At 43.8% G+C, this 19,589-nt stretch overlaps 1 protein-coding gene across 1 annotated transcript in view; it reads right to left on the bottom strand.

Annotated features, from left to right (window-relative positions):
- The window catches only part of LRRC74A (leucine rich repeat containing 74A), a 29,945-nt gene extending 13,459 nt beyond the window's left edge, over positions 1-16,486 (bottom strand). The window contains exons 1-7 of the mRNA XM_063090150.1: positions 16,399-16,486; positions 16,249-16,296; positions 14,581-14,709; positions 10,899-11,071; positions 8,080-8,187; positions 6,721-6,817; positions 191-240 (exon numbers count right to left, since the gene is read on the bottom strand). Coding sequence (XP_062946220.1) covers positions 191-240; positions 6,721-6,817; positions 8,080-8,187; positions 10,899-11,071; positions 14,581-14,709; positions 16,249-16,296; positions 16,399-16,486 — 693 coding nt within the window. The remainder of the gene's footprint in view (positions 1-190; positions 241-6,720; positions 6,818-8,079; positions 8,188-10,898; positions 11,072-14,580; positions 14,710-16,248; positions 16,297-16,398) is intronic.
- Between the last annotated feature and the right edge of the window lie 3,103 nt (positions 16,487-19,589).

Genomic DNA, 19,589 nt, shown 5'->3' with positions numbered 1-19,589 from the left:
GAATTTAGTGACATCCAAACAGTCCTGCCATTTGCTGTGGCTTTTGCCAGGGGCCGCAGAGTCCAAACACTCACCAGCTCCCTAAACCATGCAGGGGTCCTCACTTCCCTATGCCCAACGCAGCCCCCCAGTTGCCCAGATCTCCCAGGGCCATCTCTCGCATGGCTTGGCTGCACCTCTTGCCTCTTACCGACAGGGCTTGGCAGAGCAGTTCTGCAGCTTCTTCTTTGAGGTTATTTCCTGTAGTGAGGGTGCTGAGTTAGCAATGTACCCCAGACCACAGCTCCCCTGACCCTCCCATATCTTAGCCCTGCCAGTCCTCTTCCCTTTGGAATAATCAGACACAAAAAAGGTGGCACATACTTAAAGCAAATATTATACGGACACAACAGGAGAAAACAAGGCAACTATTTACCCTTTCCTTTAACGTTCCCTTCTCTCTTTGCCATGATTGTCCAGGAAGCTCCAGGAGTTGGTACACCATACCTTGTGCATCCACTGGCAGCATGAACCTCTAGCCTAGCACCTGAAGTCTGTGACATTATAAACAACGCTAATCCAAGCACAAGCAGCAGGACTGGGACTAGAGTGAGGACTGGGACACTTGCCATGGGTGCAAAATTTAAGGGATGCCAAAAAACTCAGGAATCAAGATGAATAATATCTTAATAGTATATTTTTAAAAACTAAAATTAATGCAAAAACATCTATGATGAACAAAGTTTTTAAATTTTAAGCAAAGACAAGATCAATAGGAAGAATAACTTCTATTGTTTCACAGCACTACAGGGTGTCTATAATTAACTACAACTTATTGTATATTTTCTAATAGCTAGAAGACAGGATTTTGAATGTTCCCATCACAAAGAAATAAATATTTGAGGTGATGGATATACTAATTACCCTGATTAGATCATTATGCATGGTTTACATGTATCAAATTATCACACAGTATCCCATAAATACGTACAATTACGCATCAATTTAAAAAATCGTAACAATTTTATTTTAAAAGGCCCATACAAGATGAAATAAAAAATAAAATAAAGACAGGATCTGACACTTGCTTGCATGACTAGTCCTTATTCACCTCACCCTATTCTATCCCTGTTGGATCCTGTTTTTATTTAAAATGTTGATATTTTGCTTACCATGCATGTTTTTGCATTGATTTTGATTTTTTAAAATATTGAATTAAGATATCATTTACTTGATTACTGAGTTTTTGGCACCCCTTACATCTAGTGACTGAGGCACCTGCTCTTGCCTCATTCACCTTACCTTGTTGTCCCAGCCCTGCCAAGTGGTCTGAAGCACTGGTGGGCTGGGAAATATGTGACACAGAGCCTTATCCTCAAATCTCTCCTTCGAATCCTTAATAATCTTTGTATCTCTAGCACCTAAATGGTGCTTGGCACATAACAGGTGCTTAATAAATGCTTACTAAGTGAATGAATGCATTCACCTTAACACAAACACTTGTTGGCTGTGTCTGGAAGCAGTGCAATAAAGTGAGATAATAAGCAAGTCAATGCACAAAATTAGGTAATCAGTTATTCAAATGATTGTGTTTACATCAGCAGTTACAAATAGTGCTGAGATGTATGTAAAAGAATCATTTGAGAAGTTTGATAAAATAGATTCACAGATCTCTCCCCACAAAGATTCTGAAATTGCAGCTTGGGACAGGGCTAGGCAATTTGTATTTTTACAAGGAGCTTTCTGTATTATGTTTACATTATGTTAGGAGTCTTAGCCAATGCAACCAGAAAAATCATTAGAAGCTGTAAATATTGGGGAAAAAAGAGACAAAATTCCCCATTATTTGCAGATGCTAGAATTAGCAAAATGCTAGAATAAGACAATTTGATAAAGTGGCTAGATATAGAATCAATGTACAAAAATTAATAGCTTTTATACACACCAGTAATAACCAATTGGAAAATATAACAGAAAAAACGTTCTATTCACATAATATAAAATGATAAAAGGCCTATAAATAAATCTAATATGAAATATGCCTAATAGAAGAAAACTATAGAAGAGTTCCAGTCAAGATGGCAGAATAGACAGTCCCCAGTGTCACTCTCTCCCACAAATCAACCAATTTACAACTGTAAAAATGTAACAACAGCCAAGCTGGCGCCACTGGAGCTCAGGGGAAGAGGAGGAGAGACCTATAGAGTTCATGAGGGTGGGAGAAACCATGATGAGAGAAAGAAAAAACTGCTCCAAGTGTTTTGGGTCATGGTTGCTTTAAGGCTGGAGCTGCTGAGCATGCAGAGCAGGAGTTGGCAGAAGCCACAGCTGTGCCCCTTGGACGGAGTTGCTTGGAGGTGGCAGGGGAGAAGAGGGTCTTGCTGGCCCCCGGGACAGCAAGACCACTAATAGGGTTCCCCTGAACCCATGCAGGAGTGAGGAGCCAGAACAGCTGAAAAAGGGAAGCTATGCAGAGGCTGGTGAGTCACCACAAGGGACTGGCACAGGGCTTGTCCCATGGGAAGTGTTTGGAGCATGGGCAGTGGAGAAGATGTGCCCACTGGGAGAATACTGGGACACAGCAAGGACAGCCAATTCACTCCCCAACCAGCACAGGACCACTCAGAGGAGACTGGTCGGGAATGCAGAATTGCATGGGGTGCAGTTTGATGAAAAAACTCAGGCCCAGATCAGAGTTTCTACACAACCCAGGTGTACTGGGTCTCTGGGGAGCTGGAAGTACCTATAAGGTTAACTATGAAATCTTGAGATGCATAAAAAGCCTTCCCTAAGGAAACAGCAGCAAAGCAGCAATTTAGCTCAACCACATAGCTCAAGTACTAGTTCCCCCAGGAAATTCCCCCATTTTAGAAGCAAGCCAAGGACAAAAAATTAGTTCCAGCCCAGACATAGCACCAGTACCTCGGGGCCCTGCCTGGGGGCCAGGGCAAGGAGCCAGGGACTGGACTCCACTCCCACATCCAGGCACACCCAGAGCATGGAGCCAGGGACCAAACCCCCCGCCCACAACCAGACACACCACCAGAGCCAAGGAGCATGCCAAAAACATCACCTCCATGTGGGTGGCCCACCACAGCCACCACAGTAACCATGGCTGCCACAAAAGTGGCTAGACGTCACAACCACGACGCAGATGGTCCACCAGCCACTGGAGTGCATTGACACAACGAGAGTCACCCGTGGAAACCAAAGAAAAGAGGACATCTCTCTCCACAAAGCCCATTCCAGAGTGACAGAAGAAGCATCTGCTCTATGATAATACTGGGGGACCTGAACACGCCTCTCAGCATTGGACAGATCATCTAGGCAACAAATCAACAGAGTAACCATTACTCTTTCAGAGGGAGAGACAAAATCTAGGGTTATCAGTGGTGGGTAGGGAGAGGGAGATAGGGAGAGATTGGACAAGGGGCATAAAGAATAAGTACAATTTGTAACAATATACACACTAGTAATATTGATTTGATCAACATATGTCAACACTGAATCCCCAAAATATGTATCATCAATTATGATTCAATAAAAAAAAAATAAAAATAAAGCACTTAAAACAAAAACAAAACAAAACAAAAAAGAAAACTATAAAACTTTATTAAAGAATATAAAAAAAGACCTGAAGAAACAGAGAAATAAACCATATTCTTAAATGAAGAGACTCAATATTGTGTGTCAATTCTTTCCTAAATTAATCTAGAATATTCACTGTACCCCTAACCAAAATTCCAATGAGTTTTTTTTTTAGTGGAACTTGGCAAAATGATTCTAAAATTCAGCTGGAGGAGAAACTGCACAAGAATATCCAAGATTACTTTGAAAAGGTCAGACTTTGTCCACTCACATATAAAACACATTATATTATACAAGTATAACATATATTAAATTTTATATAATTAATTTATTGTATTAATCACGACCATATTATTATAATATGTAGTAATTATAATTTTAACATTCTAAACAAATATTAAAGTCGCATTGACATAGAAATAGACAAATAGATTAATAAAATGAAACAGAAAATCTAGAGAGAAATCTATATTTATATAGGAGTTTAGTATATGATAAAGATGACATTTCATATTAGTCAGTTGAGGATAAATTTTTCAACTAACCTGGCTATCAGTTTTGGAAATACAGTGTTCGATTCTTACCTCTGCCACGAACAAAAAAATATTGGAGATTTAAACGTGAAAAATAAAATTACCAACAAAATATTTGAGGAAAATATTTTTATAATCTTGAAGTAGAAAGCAGTTTTTTAAGACTACAAAAATTAAATCCATAAAGAAAAAGGACTTATGAACTTGACACCAATAAATATACAAACTTCCCTATGAAAATACCATAAACAAAGTCATATATAACATTCTAACATTCAAGTATAAATATCTATAGTATATAGATAACATGAACAACCCCATACACAATTGACATCTCACAAAAGAGGAAATAATAATGGAAATAAGCATCTGAAAAGATGTTCTATTTTAATAGTGATAGTTATGTGTAATAGTAAAAAAGATAATAATAGTGATTAACATTTAACGGATCCTTATGTATTAATTAAGGTGTTTTAGATTTTATTACAGATGTTTTAGATTTTAACTCACTTCATCCTTACAATCACCATCTCAGGTAGGTAATATAATTATCCTTAGTTTATAATGAGAAAAATTAGGCACAAAAGGGTTAAATAATTTGCCCAGTGTCAAAGCCAGGATTTGAACCCAAATACCTTGACTTCAGCATCCACACACTTAACCATTATGATTCACAACTTGCTAATAACCCTTCTGGAAAGGGTATAGGGAAACAGTCCATTGGTAAAATTGTAACCTGGTACAGTCTTCTTAAAAGGACATTTGGAAATTAATTTTTTAACTTTGCAAAATGGATGTATCTTTATATTCAGTAATTCTACTCCTGGGTGTCTACACAGAAATATCAGAACATGTGCCCAGATGCATGTACAAGAAAGTCCTTTGAAACATTAATTGAAAGATCAAAAAACTGGAAATGACCAAAATACCTCCTCTCCCAAATAGGGGGATGTTAAATAAACTATGCTATATCCATAGCACGGACTACACCCAGATGTTCAGGAGAATGAGATAAATCGATGTGTTTTGTCACAGAAAGAAATACAAGGTATAGTTAGAAGGAAAGAAGGGAAATTAAAGAATAATATCTGACAAGTAATAACGTATTAAAATATACACAAACTATTTCTGCATTTTCTTTCTGGATACTTTTAAAATCTTGTTTCCTAGGTGACTTTCAATGATATATCAAACGTGGATTTTTTTTTATTTACCTTACTTAAGACTTACTGGGATTCCTGTTTCTGAGAATCATAAATTCAGGAAACACGTCAGCTATTATATTTTCAAATATCGCTGTTCACTCATTCTCTTATTTTTCTGGAACTCCTACTAGCTGTGTTGAGTCTACTCATTCTTTTATATTCTTTTACCTTTTATATTCTCTATCTCTTTATCCTTCTATGCTGCAAAGATAGACAAAGTATGCGTTTCACTAATTCTATTCACTTGTGCCTAATGTGCAATTTATCCATTAAGTCATTAAGGTCAATTTCTATATATTTTTCATTTCTAGAAGTTCTATTTTTATGGAGGAGGAGAGGCATTTTTAAAAACATAGTGATTTGTTCTTTTATGTTTTTATTCTTTTTGTTATGTTCCTAATCATATCAAATATACTTTACGTTTAGGTAAAATTTAAGTGCAAGATATCTCAGTTAGCTTGCAGTTCCAGTTAATTAACAGTGCCCCTATTCAGTTTAGATGATAAATTATATGGCCACTCCATTTATTGTCTGTATCTGATAATCCTATTTCCTGAAGTACTTGAGGGTCCAATCCTACTACTTGTTGAGTTTGGCAACTCTCATGGTATTTCATTTCCTTGTTTGTTCTGCAATTTTGGACCATGAGCCCATCTTGAGTGGGGCTTTCTCTGTGGGAATCTGAGCAGCCTGGTTCAAAGCTTTCTTCCTTCAAAGAGGTGTTATGTTTGTTTCTGTCCTACACCCCCAGGGATTACCAGCATAGGACCACTTTTGATGTTAATTTCGTGGTTGAGGAGTTCCAGGACCCTGCAGATAGTATAAATTCAGACCACAAATCTGAGTGAGGGCAGGTCTGTGGGGACTGGAATTCTCAAGTGAATTTTTTTTTTTTCCTGTGGGAGACAAAGAAGAAGCTATACAAAAGGGGATCAGCTATGAGGATACTTCAAAAAGTTCGTGGAAAAATGGAATTAAAAGATAATATGAATCTTTCCATGAACTTTTTGAGACCTCTTGTAGTAATAAATGCTGTTAAGAAAAACCAAACAGAGAAACAGAATAGAGTGACGGGGACACCCTACCGGTACCAGCTGCTGTTTCCATAAGGTGGTCAGGGAAGTCCCCCAAGGAGATGATATTTGAGTAGGTAAACCACCTAAGCCATGCAGATATCAGAGGGAAGCGTGTTGCGAAGCAGATCAGAAGTGGCTTGGGAGGAAAGCAGGAAGCCAGCGTAGCTGTGTCGTAGAGGAAGGACGACCCGGAGGGTTTAGCAGCGGGAGACGCGGTGTTCTGGTCACTGAGACCACACGGACATGGTCTGGGGCTCTCTAGACCCTGGATTTCCTCTGCCTTTCCCTTTCCTCTCTCTTTCATTCCCAATGTCCTCTCCTCCCCTTGCATGAGCTCACCGGAAAGCTGAAGTTTCCAGATCGAAGAGGTATTTCTCATGAGGAAGTCTGAGATGTTCCTGGCCCCCTCCAAACCAAGGTCATTGTTGGAAATATTCTAAAACGCAAGAAAACACTTAAGTACAAAAAATCCCACCAAAGGGCCCTCATTAACAAGTGGTGTCAGGGTGGGGTTTACTTGAGGCTAGCACTGAGGGAGAAGGGATGGGGTGGGGAGAGGGGGCTGTGGTGAAGGGCTGAGGCGTTCAGTAGTGCAAAGGAGGCAGAGAAGAGAAGTTGGAAACCTGGTTCCAGACCTGGCTTTTCTAATGCCTCCCAGTGGGACCCCTGGGCTGCTCTCAGTTTTCTCTGAAGCTGGCTTCCAGGACTCCCTGCTCCACCAAGTTAGTCCTAGTACTTCAGGTAAGTACATTATTTTGTTCGTTTGTTTTGAACATGACAGCTTCATCTGGAGAGTTTGGCAGTGAAATAATTGAAAATGAGTTTAGAGTAGATAATCATTGTAAATTTCATTTACTGAGTCAGCAAGTATAAAGTGTCCTTTTAGGCTAGTGAGAGACTTTATATAAGCCAGCCATTACTGATCTCCCCCTGCCTTTTTCAATTTTTTTTTTCATGGTGGTAAAATACAAATTATGTAAAATTTGCCATCTTAACTATTTTAAGTGTACAATTCATTGGTATTAAGTATACTGATTATTAGGCCTCATGGCCAGTATCAGCACAGCCTCGGTAAGCAACTTTCCACCCTCTTCCCCCTCGTCCCTCCCTATCTCGTGTTAATCGACTTTCCACCCCCTACCCCCTTGCTTTCCTAGAAAAACTGGAATTTGTACAAAACAGATTCTTATGCAAAAACGACCACCAAACACCCTTCCTCTAATTCAAACCTTATAAAACCTTTTTAGTCTGTACAGGGACGGGAGCTGATCTGACTCAGTCTCCCCTCCACGCTGGTGGCTCAAGTCTCTCTCTTTACTCCATCTCACCAAACCTAACACTCATATTGTTGTGCAATCATCACCACCTTTCATATCCAGGCACATTGTATTTATGAAATTATTTCATGCTTTGTTTTCTTTAAGAAAGCTCACTTTAGGGCAACTATGCCGAAGTAAATTTAGCCATTTCGGGGCTTCTAAGGTCCAGACAAAAGTGGTTTCTTAGGGTTTCTTGGAGCCACAGGGAACACAGTGCCCCTGGCCAGACTCAGGTGGGTGGCTCTCCTCTGAGAAGTACGTCTAGAGAAGAGGAGCCTGCAGACCTACTGCAGACAGGCTGGAGGCTGGCCCAGCATGGGCAGGGAGTGAGTTCCCAGCCCCAGGTGGTGAGAGGAGCCTGCAGAGCAGGGCACAATACCAGCTCCTGGAGGTAGTAGTTCTCATGCAGCATCTCTGTCAGGCTCCTGACACCCTCCTCCATGATGCAGTTGTCTTCCAGCTCCAGTTTGGTGACTGTCGTGTTGGACTTCAGCCACCACCAGGGGAGGGGGAGAAAGACATAGAAATGGTTGGTGACCTGATCAGTTCCCTGCCCCCCCTGGTCCAGAACTTGTCCCCTCTCTAGAACATCCCAGCCATGGGAGAGGGTATGGAGATGCAGGCTAGGAATTCTGAAGGAGTAGAGAAGATGAGGAGGAAGACAGACATCCCATTGAGTTTTGCTAGGACAATGTGCTTATTCTGAGAGAATTTAGAAGGGGATCATTAAAGCAATTAAAGCCCTGAAAAGTAAGAGGCAGGAGTCTCAAGGAGAGAGAAGACTGTTACCTCCTCCAAGATTAAGGAAAACTTGATACATTTAAGAACAGTATTTAAATCTAAAGATTCTTGCAAGGAGGTCCTCTAAAGCATTTACTTTGTTTTCTTCAGAGGCCTTTCTTCTAGTTTAGTCTTGAGCCTTATCTGGTACTCTCTTTTAAGAGCAGGCTGCCTCAAGGCAGTTTGGAAGAAAGTAAACATAAATCTTCAATAAATATCTACCTCCAAGCTAGTCTGCATTCTCTCTGGGAACAAGTTGAGAGAGAGAGAGGAAATGACTTACAACTGCAGCATGAAAGACTGGGGTTAGCTCTAAGCAGAACTTTTACTCTTTCCTTCCCCCACCTCATTCCCAGTACAGACAAGCACAGGGATCAGACACATCTTGGATTTAAGCGTTTTCAAAGTTCCCCAAGCAGCGAGAGAAGTAGCAGGTGATAAGGACCTTTAGTGCCTGTTTCTCCCTCCAAGAAAAAGAAGCATGTGATAGTTCAGGCTACTGCAGTGCAGAATGGTTCACCCAGGGGCTTCATGGAATGTCTTCAGGTCTCAGCTCTCTGGGGTGGGCAGAATTCAGTCATGCTCAAAGGTGGGGGAGATGGCCCAGATGGCTTCCCAGTCTAGGTGCTATTTAGCAGTGTCCAGAAACTTAGGCTGAATGACCACATCCAGAGTCACACCAGAGATGGGTGCATTGCTGCGTGAAGCAGGAGGCCCAGTCACCAAGTCCATCCACATTCATATCACTCAGGCCAGTATCTATTTGTCACTCTCTGTACTAACTGCTAGGGGAACAAGGATAAACAGAGAACATCCCTTCTCTCAAGGGGCCCAGGCCCCCCTGCCCCCCGCCACCGCCCCAAGTGCAAGGGGACGGTTCTAGGCAGGTGAGGGACACTCACAAGGATGAAATATGGTCCCTACTATCAGAGCGCTTTTAATCTGAGCCAGGGGAACACAAACATGTGAAATGTTAAACAGTAGAAAAAGCAAATAAAAGTTCAGGGCACCAGAATGTCACAATGATTAATGGTCAAATGGATGTTACGGAGAATCAGAGAAGAAAAAACTCCCCCCAGACGGAAACTGCTGTACTGAGAAACAAGTGGCCCAAGTCCTGAGAGGATTTCATTACGATCTGTTTTTTCCCCAGGAAGCTCACAAGATAATGGTGCATCCTAACACTTCATTAATCACTTTCAACCCTCGTACATTTCAAGAGGACTGTGTTCTTTCTCTGCTCTTTCCTGCTCCTCCCCAGAAAACAGTACAATCTCACCTCTCATGTAACTTCTTGATGGGGATATGCTAAACACAAATGCTGTTATAATGAACAAGGCAGGGGGGAGTGGAGAAAAATAAGACCATGCATGCCAACAGGGGGACTAGACACTCAAATGAACAGCACACAGTCATGTCCCTCGAGAACTCACGTCTAATAATGATTGCATTCTAGCAATGAACAATGACATATTTCAAGGCTGTTTGGAGATTGCCATGTATTACGTGACTGAATAAATACCAATGAGCAAATTGCCTTTCTCATGCATCATCCTCTCGGACTTCTGCATGGTTGAACCTGGCTGCCTAGTCTTCCTGAAGCTTGTCTTTTGCTGTCTCTAACCAGCTTCTCCTACTGCTCAATCACTTATTCTCTATTTAATTCACTGACTTTTTTCCTTCCTTCGGATCCTTTTCTCTTTATCATCCTAAGTGAACACACAGTGTTATGCTGACATAAAGTTGTTAGATTTTCTGGGGTTTTTTTGTGATCGGAGTCATTTTTCTATATAATCAATTCTCATTATATGAGGGTACTTCAAAAAGTTCATGGAAAATAGAATTAAAAGACAATACAAATTTTTCCATGATCTTTTTGAAGTACCCTCATAGAAAGCTTTGATGAATTCAAAGTCAAGTCCTTGTTTGGTCGTGCCACGCCGAGAGATAACATCATCACTATGGGAAAACACGATCAACTCTACAGTCTGGTCTTTAAAATTATAATGCAACAAAAGACAGACATTGAATGGAACGGTTCGGTAGTGAACTCATTTCATAGCAAAGGTGGACTTTGGAATGGAGACCCAGGCTGGCATTTTGTATTGTGTTCTCGCATCAACGCCCGGGCCCAAGCTCAGCCCAGCCCAGCCACTTTTCCCTGGACCCATGGCTGGTACCTTTGCTTCCAGAATAACAAAGAGCATAGACTTCCAAGGCCCAGGTCTCTAGCAGCCTCCTTCTAGGAGCTAACGTGGAGTCACACCTCCTGGGGAAATCAGCTGGCAGCCGAACCCAGAATAGGTGAGCGTAAAGGTTGCTGTCCAGGCTCCACAGGAGGGATCCTCTGCACCTTGGCCTGCCAGCTATCAACCCTCCACCTCCACCAGGCTTCAGGTGCCCCACTGGGATGCTTACCACCAGGGTTATTGCAATAGCCTTGGTACCCTTGGGGCCCAGTCCATGGTGGTTGAGGTTCAAGTAGGACTCCTCTATGTTCCGGATGAAGTAGGACACAGGCACTACGCCCACCAGTCTGCAGGCCTCCAGGTACAGCTCCTTCTGTCCAGTGGTGAAAAATTTCTCAGTGTCTGCAGAGAAAAACAGAATGGAGGAGGGTTTGTTTCCCACCTCTGTCTTACCTCCCCTCTAATGTCACAAACAAGTGACGTTGGCTTCTGACAGAACCGCCCTCCCCGCCAGCGGATCTGTCCCTGTGGGTATGTGCTCTAGAAGCCAACTCCAATCCAGGTTAGCCAGTGGTGGGAGAGGGAGACCCTAACTCCAGAAAGCCCCAAATGGACGTCTCCCTTTGGGTAGGAGATGAGGCCCGTGGCTTTAGGCCCCAAGCTTTCCTGGGAGAAGTGAGCAATGTGCCCCCACACCGCTTTCCTGGGTTGGCTGCATCCAGTGACAGATCATCAAGGACATGGAAGGGCCCAGCTCAGAGGTAGGGTCTGTGGGGCCTGATAGTCAGCCTCAACCCACCCAGTCCTCTTACCAGGTTCTTGACTTTGCCACAGGAAAGAATTCAAGGGCAGAGTCACAGTAGACAGTGAGAACAAATTAAATGCAACAGATGAGAAATACAGGTTCCACAGAGGGAGTGCCGCATAGCTCCAGAGACTGAGCAGGGACCACACCAAGTTCAACACAGAAACAAGTTCAGTACAGACATCAAGTCTAACACAAAAGCAAGAAAAACATACTTCAAGTTCATGCAAAGTGCAGGCTGGCTCAAGAGAGTGAGGCAGCCACTTGCTGAAAGTGAGTTTGATATAAAATAAAGTATACACACCTCAGCCAGAGAAGTGCAGAAGTGCCAGGTTGCCTCCAGGAAAGTGAGCAACAGTGCCGCCTTCCCGTGGGATTAGTCTTTTACAGTTTCTCTATGTAATGAATATCCAATTAAAGGGGTAGCTCCCAGTTAGGTAACATTGTCTTGCACACATACTCAGTCAGTCTCTTCCTGGAGCATGTGCATTGGTCAGACCCTATCACATGCACCAGCATATTCAAGAATGTTCTATGCTGTCTACTGAGCATGCCCAGCCACTGGATTTGCATAAGCCAGCCCCTTGTGTTCTCATTTTCCCCCTCTTGGTGCTAAAAATAGGTCTAACTGGCAGCAGTAACCTTCCTCCAGGGGAGAGCCCAGAGGAGGGAGCCTGAGACCACAGGGAGTGGCTGGAAACCCAGAGGCCTGTCCTGAAAACTGAAGCCAGGGAAACTCAGCATCTCCTGTACAAACAACTCCGAAAGCCAGGAACAGTAGTCAAAAAGCTGATGACTTTTGATGGTTGAGAGACCCTCCATTTCAGTTTTAGATTTACAACCAATATTAAAATGTTGTGAGCCATGAATAAAGCTTTACTAAAAATTTAAAGAAGTACCAACTTAAAAAAAAAAGAAAGAAAAAAAAACTGAAGTAGGAAAGAGCAGGCTTCTCAAGAGGGAGTCAATGCAAAATGGAAAGACTCAAATCAGTCAGAAACAAGCAAACTTGCAGATGACTAGGCTTTCCTCTTTCAAAGACTTGCATGCCATTTTTCCTCACAAAAAAGACTGTCATCTCTGCTTTACCAGTGACAAATCTAGCCCCAAATCATAGACAGCTGATCAGTGCTAAAGCCAGCTGACAGAAGTGGGGACTCCACCTCTCCATTCCAACTCCTGGGGCATTTATTCCTCAGGCTTTAGACCAGCCTAGCCCATGGTCAGTGGGGGTCAGGCCTCTCTGGATTCTGGGTGCCCCACAGCTGTGTCCTCATTAGGCAAGGCCAGACTATGGCAGGGCTTCCTATAGCCAGCTGGCATCTAAGTCTGCATCAGTTTTTACTTTGGGTTCCAGGTCCTTCGACCAACCCACACGAAGCATTTCTAAGGCTGACAATGAGAGCTTTGTTGATGAAAGGACAGTCTACAGGGAAGCTGATTTTGCAAGCATAGCTACAAATTAGCCTTCTCTTTGGCCTCAGCACTATTGGCATCTTGTGTTGGATAACTCTCTTCTGTGACAAGCTGTCCTGTGCGTTGTATTTAGTATTAGTAAATTACTAATTTACTAATCTCACAAGATTCTAGTAGTACTCCCCTCCCCAGACCCCTCGTTTGCTAGATGTCCCCTGGGATACAAAATTGCCTCTGGGTGAGAACTATCCTTGGATAGCCAAACAGTGCAAGGTAAGTGAGCAAACCTGCTTCCGTCTCTCCCTCTTCTGCAGACTCTCACCCCGCCTCATTTCTTCTGTCCCCCAGGAAGCCCTTCCTGCCCCACTCCCAGCATCTCAGCACCAGCTACAGAGGCACTAAGAGCTTCCATTCAGCACAGTTTTTGGTGCGAAATTCAGCCATTAAAGGTTCCCTTTGGCCAAAGCAGGGAACATCACCCTCAGTTTTGTCCTTGGGACTATTCTGCTGTTTGATGCTGAGCCTTTCTAGCTGTATTATGGTTCTATGTTAGAGGCAGCTGCAGCAGTGTTATGACTTGCTGGGGGCAGGGTGAGGGAGAATGACAGAGAAACAAGAGCCTGGGGCACATCCTGCTTCTCTGTCGCCTCCCCCAACCACGAGAAATCAGGTGTTGAAAGCAACCTTAGTAACAGCCTTGAAGTGGACAAGAAGTCAGAAAAAGAGCAACCAGATGCCTGGGGGGCAGCGGGGAGGAGGTCTCTAGGGAAAGGGGCAGTATGTTGAGAGTGGTGGGAGGTTTATGAGCTGACTATGCAGATAGGCGTCACAGTTTGATTTGGCAGAGCAGCGTCCCCTCCATCTGTGCTGCCTGTGGACCACAGCCCACTACCCAGCTGCAAGAGCACAGGAGGGGAAGGGCCACTGGGCTAGCCTTGGCCTGGAAAGTTTGAGTCTGGTGCCATCACGTGGGACCACAGTCATTCTCCTGTTGCTTCACAAATATTCTTTTTGGTACTTCCCTCCGTGGGGAAACTGGGAGGAAAAAGAGGGTGGAGGTGTTGCTTGTGATAACAGAGTCTTTGCTCTGGCTCGGCCAGCCCCTGATACCCAGGCGTGCTTAGGTGCATTGAGGGAAAACACAGGGCTTTCACATGGGGGGATAAGAACTCTAAGGTGAGTGTGGGAAAGTCCTGGGATGCACGATGGGTCACAGGAACACCCCAGGGCCCAGGAATATGGAATATAGAAGGCAGAGCTTCAGTGTGGGTCAAACACGGGATCAGCCAACATGGGCTTGACAAACTCCCGGTGGCCTTGGGCAACTCCCACAACCTCTTTAAGCCTCAGTTTCCTCTTCTGTAAACCATGGATAATAATGCCTTCCTCCTAGGGCTGTTGTGAAGAGTACATAAGATGCCACATGTGGGAACATTTTGAAGACCAGAAACCCCCTGTTCATGATTGGTTCGGCTGTCAACAAGCTGACGTGTGGGCACTGCTCACCAGGCAGGCCACCAGTGTGGGCGGCCGCAGCTGCTGCCCTGGCCAGACTTGAGGAGGATGCAGGATAAAATTGAGCACAGGCATCCCTGCCACCTTCTCAGCAGGATGTCCCACTGGGCAGAGCCACAGCTGACTTTGGAAAGGAGCTCCCAGAAACCAGATTTCTCCAACTTCCCACTCTCACCTTCAATCTCGAGGTCTGTTTCTGAATTCTCCGTGGCTGGTTTGTCTCTTTCGACAGTCGTGGGGGCTTCGGCCTCACAGTAGAGGGTCTCATCACTGTTCTGTGGTGCCAGCACGGTTTCAGTCTCATCTGGAAGAAAAATTCATCTCCTTGATTCTGAAAACGAAACCCCCACCCTCCAACCCCCAGCCCCTTGACTTCCCTGGGCCTCTGTTCCCTTCCTCTGCATCCCAGGTCCTGACTGCAGCCTTTGTCCCCCAGCCTCACATGGTTCAAGGTACCAAGGCCTGCCAGGGGGACCCCATTCTACAAGCCCTCCCTTCCCAACACAGTGCTGTGTCACAGCTGAATCGTCCATCCGTGAGCTCTTATGACAAGCACTCCCTCGTGTTCCCTGGAGATTAGCTGCTCCTGCCCCATTCCCTGTGTGGGGCCTGCCTTGGAGATCAGCTCCTTGCTCGTACTTTTCCCTTCTTATTTCTTGGGGGTGGGGGTGGAGGTGGGGGGCAGGGCTCAGGGTCTGCTGTTACTCTTTCAGATGAAAGGATGCGTCCCAATGGTGCTGGGGAGGGCAGGGGCAGGGCAGCTGGTGACTTGGGGCAAATGTAAAGCAAAATGGACCAGGAGAAGTTCCAGGGAGCCAGAGAGAGAACTTGACTCCTAAGAATTTGACCTAGCATCTCTTCCTTCCAATATGACATTGATTTTATGACCAGGAGGAAGGAGGACCTTTCTACCTTGAGATGAAATGAACTGCTGTGATTAAATACATGTGTTTTGGTTTGATGAGATGCTGGCGAGGGGAACCGAGCTCCCTTCACACCTGTCCCCTGCCCTTGCTAGACATGGTTTTTCCACCACTGGGACGCTGCTCTGGGACCAGCTATGGGCCACACACAAGGACCAGAGCTCAATCCTCCAGCATCAGCAGGACTCAATGCTTTTGGGAAGCCGGGCTGTGCCTCTGGGTGGCCCGTCAGAACTTAGCCAACCAACTGTTTGAGTGGGCTGTGTATTTGTGGCAGGGTCCCTGAGTTTTGACTACCCAAATTCTAGGATGGGTTTCCTCACAAGTCCATGCAGGTCTGTGTCTTTCTTAGTCCTTGTATGTAGACCCAGGCCCCAGCATTTATTTCCCAGCCTGAAAGACAAGGTCTTTGTGATATGGGTTATGGGTAGTGGTGATCTGACAATTAGAAGACATACAACAGGTTAGCTGCCAAACTGCTGGGTGCCCATGGAAAAGTGATGAATTTCTGAGTCTTAATTTCCTCATCCAACAATTTAAGAATTCCATTCAATCAGTAGAATACTGATAAATACTTAACTGGCTCTCCAGAAAAAAAATCCTGATTTATAGGGTTAGCCAATTCATGTGGTGTAAATATTTCCAACATGCTGATCTCAAACTACCAACATGACATCAACCAACCCATGAAATGAAAATTAAAGTTGGCTAGCACCAGTATAAGCCAGTTCCAGCACAGCACTGCATCCGACTCTCTCACCCTGCCAAGCCCTGAGCCCAAGTCAATGTAACACATCATCCCAATTTAGAGGATCCCAGGCCAGGGGAGAGGTGGGCTCAGGGTCTGTGTGATCACTGGGTGTATATTGGGGCAGCATGGAATGGCCTGAGTGATGAGAGATGGGAGGGTGCCTTTTCACCTGGGGTCTCAGGCTCAACAGGGTCGCCATTGTCCATGGTGCCAGGACCTCTTGAGGGCTGCTGCCAGCTTCTTGCCACCTTTCAGCTGCTTCCCTAAGAAGCACACGTGTCCATTCACCTCTGTCTCAAACTCTGTGTATTGCCCTTACATAGGCAAACCCCAGGGGAGCCTATAGTTATCCTTCTGTACCAGCATGCCCTGGGGAGAGTGGGCTTTGAAGGGAAGGAGACATGCATGGATTTGACCCCAACTCTGTGTGGGAGAGGTGGCTACTTTCCCAGCTCATCAGGGAGAGTGGTACAGTTCTATTCCTGGGAGCTCTGCCCAAAGGATGCCCACCCGCCTGCAACTTTGTGACTTAGGAGTCATGTTCATTTCATCTTTAACATTCCATGACCTCATGCAGTCATTGTGATCCACGTGGGTGGACCTGGCAACAGCAGGTCTCCTGCTCTCTTGCAGCTCTGGCAGTCATCTTTTCTCATACATTTGCTGGGGCCAAGCCCAGGCTTGGCTGTGAGTGCTCAGGTACTGTGAGGGGGCCTGTCAGTGGTGGTGTATTTCCCTCTGAGTCAGGACCAAACCCAAGCCCCTTAATCAGGTGACTGTGAAGAGCCGCCACCATGTTCTTCTCTCAAGGTGGCTGTGCTTCAGGTACGAAGTATTTCAGTGATGGGTGAAGTCAGTTTTCTTTTACCCAGTTCTTCCTTTTTTCTTTCCCCCTTGGGAGAGTATCCTCAACATTGGAGCAGAAGATCAAAAGCAAAGCACAACAAACATATGTTCTAACACTATAGTTTGTTGCAGCCAAAGCATTGTTCAATCCGAACCCCTGGGCTGCCTAACTTGAAACCACTCAGCATCACTCCCATGCTTGGCTGTTTTCACATGTCTTGGAGTTGAAGTTCAATTGCAGTTTGCTGTCAAGAGAATCTGGAAGTGTGTTTGTTCCTTCTTGATAAGATTTCAGCACCTCTACGGTCAGGTCAGTGACTGGAGGGCTTGGGGATCAGAAGAATGCTGAAGAGCTATAAATTTGTGAAGGGAAAACATAGAACTATGGATCAAAAGAAATACGTACACCTGAGATGTTCCTTGTTCTTTCAGGCATTCATTCTGAAAAATACTTATTGAGCATCTACTGTATACAATGTACTGAGATAGGCACCATTGTGGGGAGGAGGTGAAGATATAAGACAAGGACCTTTCAAGGTATGTGTAATACAAGATAGAAATTGACAGGGCCATCTCTAGGGTAAGGGTCCTGGGCAAATTCCTTTGGCAGAGTTCCTATTCACAGAAACAATTTGAGTTGCCCTAAATCAGTGTGGCAGCACCACTCTGGTGGCCCAATCTCATATGGTTCCTCAAAGGAAACACCAAACAAGCTGCGGAAGGGATCAAATCCTAGGTAGGCACGAGTCCTGGAGATCCTCAGCGCCTCTGTTCGGCCCCACACTGATACAGAGGATAAGAAAGCATCATTAAGGAGGAGAAAGAGGGGCCAAGGAGTATGTGGGTTCTGGTCTAGGCTCTGGGTGCTCTGCATGGACAGCACCATCCAGTCTCAGGTGAGTTAGAAAATTTGGAGGAAGGTGCTCCAAATGGCTACTAGACAGAGGCACCGCTAGCCTTGGTATAGAGCATCACTGGACGTTGAAAAGGGAAATGCCCTGGGAGTCCAGAGGAAGTGAGGTTTCTTCACACTGGGCTCCAGACAAGTAGAGGCTGGGGAAAAAGCATTTCTGGGAGTGCAGAATGAAGGAAGGCAGCAAAGCCTATGGTGGGTTTGGGGGAGTGCAGGGTGTGAAGAGGGATAGAGAAAGGGGAGGTCATGAGGGCCAGAGCAATTTCAGGAATAGAGAGTCAAATGCAATTAAAAGGCAAAAGGGAGCCACTGAAGTTTTTTGAAGAGGAAAGTGATATCAGAAATTTTCTTTAGAATGGTGGGGAGCAATATTTTTTTGCAAAAGAGTCAATTCTGGAAAAACAAAAATGTTTAAGGACTATAATTTTTAAAATTTGTATCTTTTAAAAAATCATAACATATAATACCTATAACTTTATATATATATATATATATTATTTATTTAATTTTGTCAATTACTGAAGGTTATCCTTTTAAAAATTAACCTTTTTTATTTTGGAATAATTTTATTACAGAAGAGTTACAAATATAATACAGTTTCCATATACTATTCACTCAGCTTCCCTTTATGTTAACTTCTTATATAATCAATGAAAAATGATCAAGGGCTGGCTAGTTGCTCAGTCGGTAAAGCATGGTGCCAACAGCACCAGGGTCAAAGGTTTGGATCCCCGCACCAGCCAAAACTGATCAAAACTAAGAAATTAATATTGGTATAATGCTATTAACTAAACTACAGACCGTAATTATATCTTACCGATTTTTTCAGTAATGTCCTTTATTTTGTTCCAAGATGCCATATGGTATTGTTTATCTTGGCTCTGTTGGTTTCCAATCTGTGAAATTTCCCTAGTCTTTCTTTGCCTTTCATGACCTTGACATTTTCAACGAGTATTGGTCAGATATTTTGTAGAATGTTCCTCAAGTTTGGTTTCTCTGATGTTTTGTCACGATTATTGGGAAGGGTACTATGGAATTGACATGCCCTTCTCAGTGCCTTCCAGGGATATATGATGTCAAAATGTATTGTATTGATCAACTGGTCAAGGTGGTGTCTACCAGCTTTTTCTACTGTAAAGTTACTATTTTTTCCTTTACAACTATAATTAATACATATTTGGGGGGTGATACTTTAAGACTCTGCAAATATCCTATTTCTGCTTAAGCTTTTGCTCTTGAGCTTTAGCATCTATCAATGGATCTTTCCTCAATGATTATTACTGTGGTGTTCTAATGGTGATTTTCCATATCCACAATCCTTCTACATTTATTAATTGGAATTCTTCTGTAGAAAAGAGTTGTCCCTCTTCCCCATTTATTTGTTCATTCAGTTGTTTATATCAAAGCATTTTGTTCTTTGGGTTACAATACAATAGTATCATTTATTTTGCTCTTCAAGTTACAACCTTGGCCATTGGGAACTATTCAGGTTGGCTCCTGTGCCATTTTTTTTTCCCCTTCCTTACTTTCTGGCATCATAGGAATTAATTACGTTTCTAAGGAGAACAGTAGTTTGAAATCCAGATCTGGGAGCTGGTGTGACTATCACTATTAGGTTGTCCCTGTTTCTAATCTTTGGGAAACAGAGTTAGGAAATATACATTTGTGTGTATACAAACCCATCCATAACACACATCTATATTTATTTCTATATCCATCTATATATACATTTTAAAAAGCTCTGAGTCTGT

The sequence above is a fragment of the Cynocephalus volans genome, chromosome 3 (genome assembly GCF_027409185.1).
Source record: "Cynocephalus volans isolate mCynVol1 chromosome 3, mCynVol1.pri, whole genome shotgun sequence".
NCBI lineage: Eukaryota > Metazoa > Chordata > Mammalia > Dermoptera > Cynocephalidae > Cynocephalus > Cynocephalus volans.
Note: the sequence above shows the minus strand (reverse complement) of the source record. Positions and strands in the feature narration are given on the sequence as shown.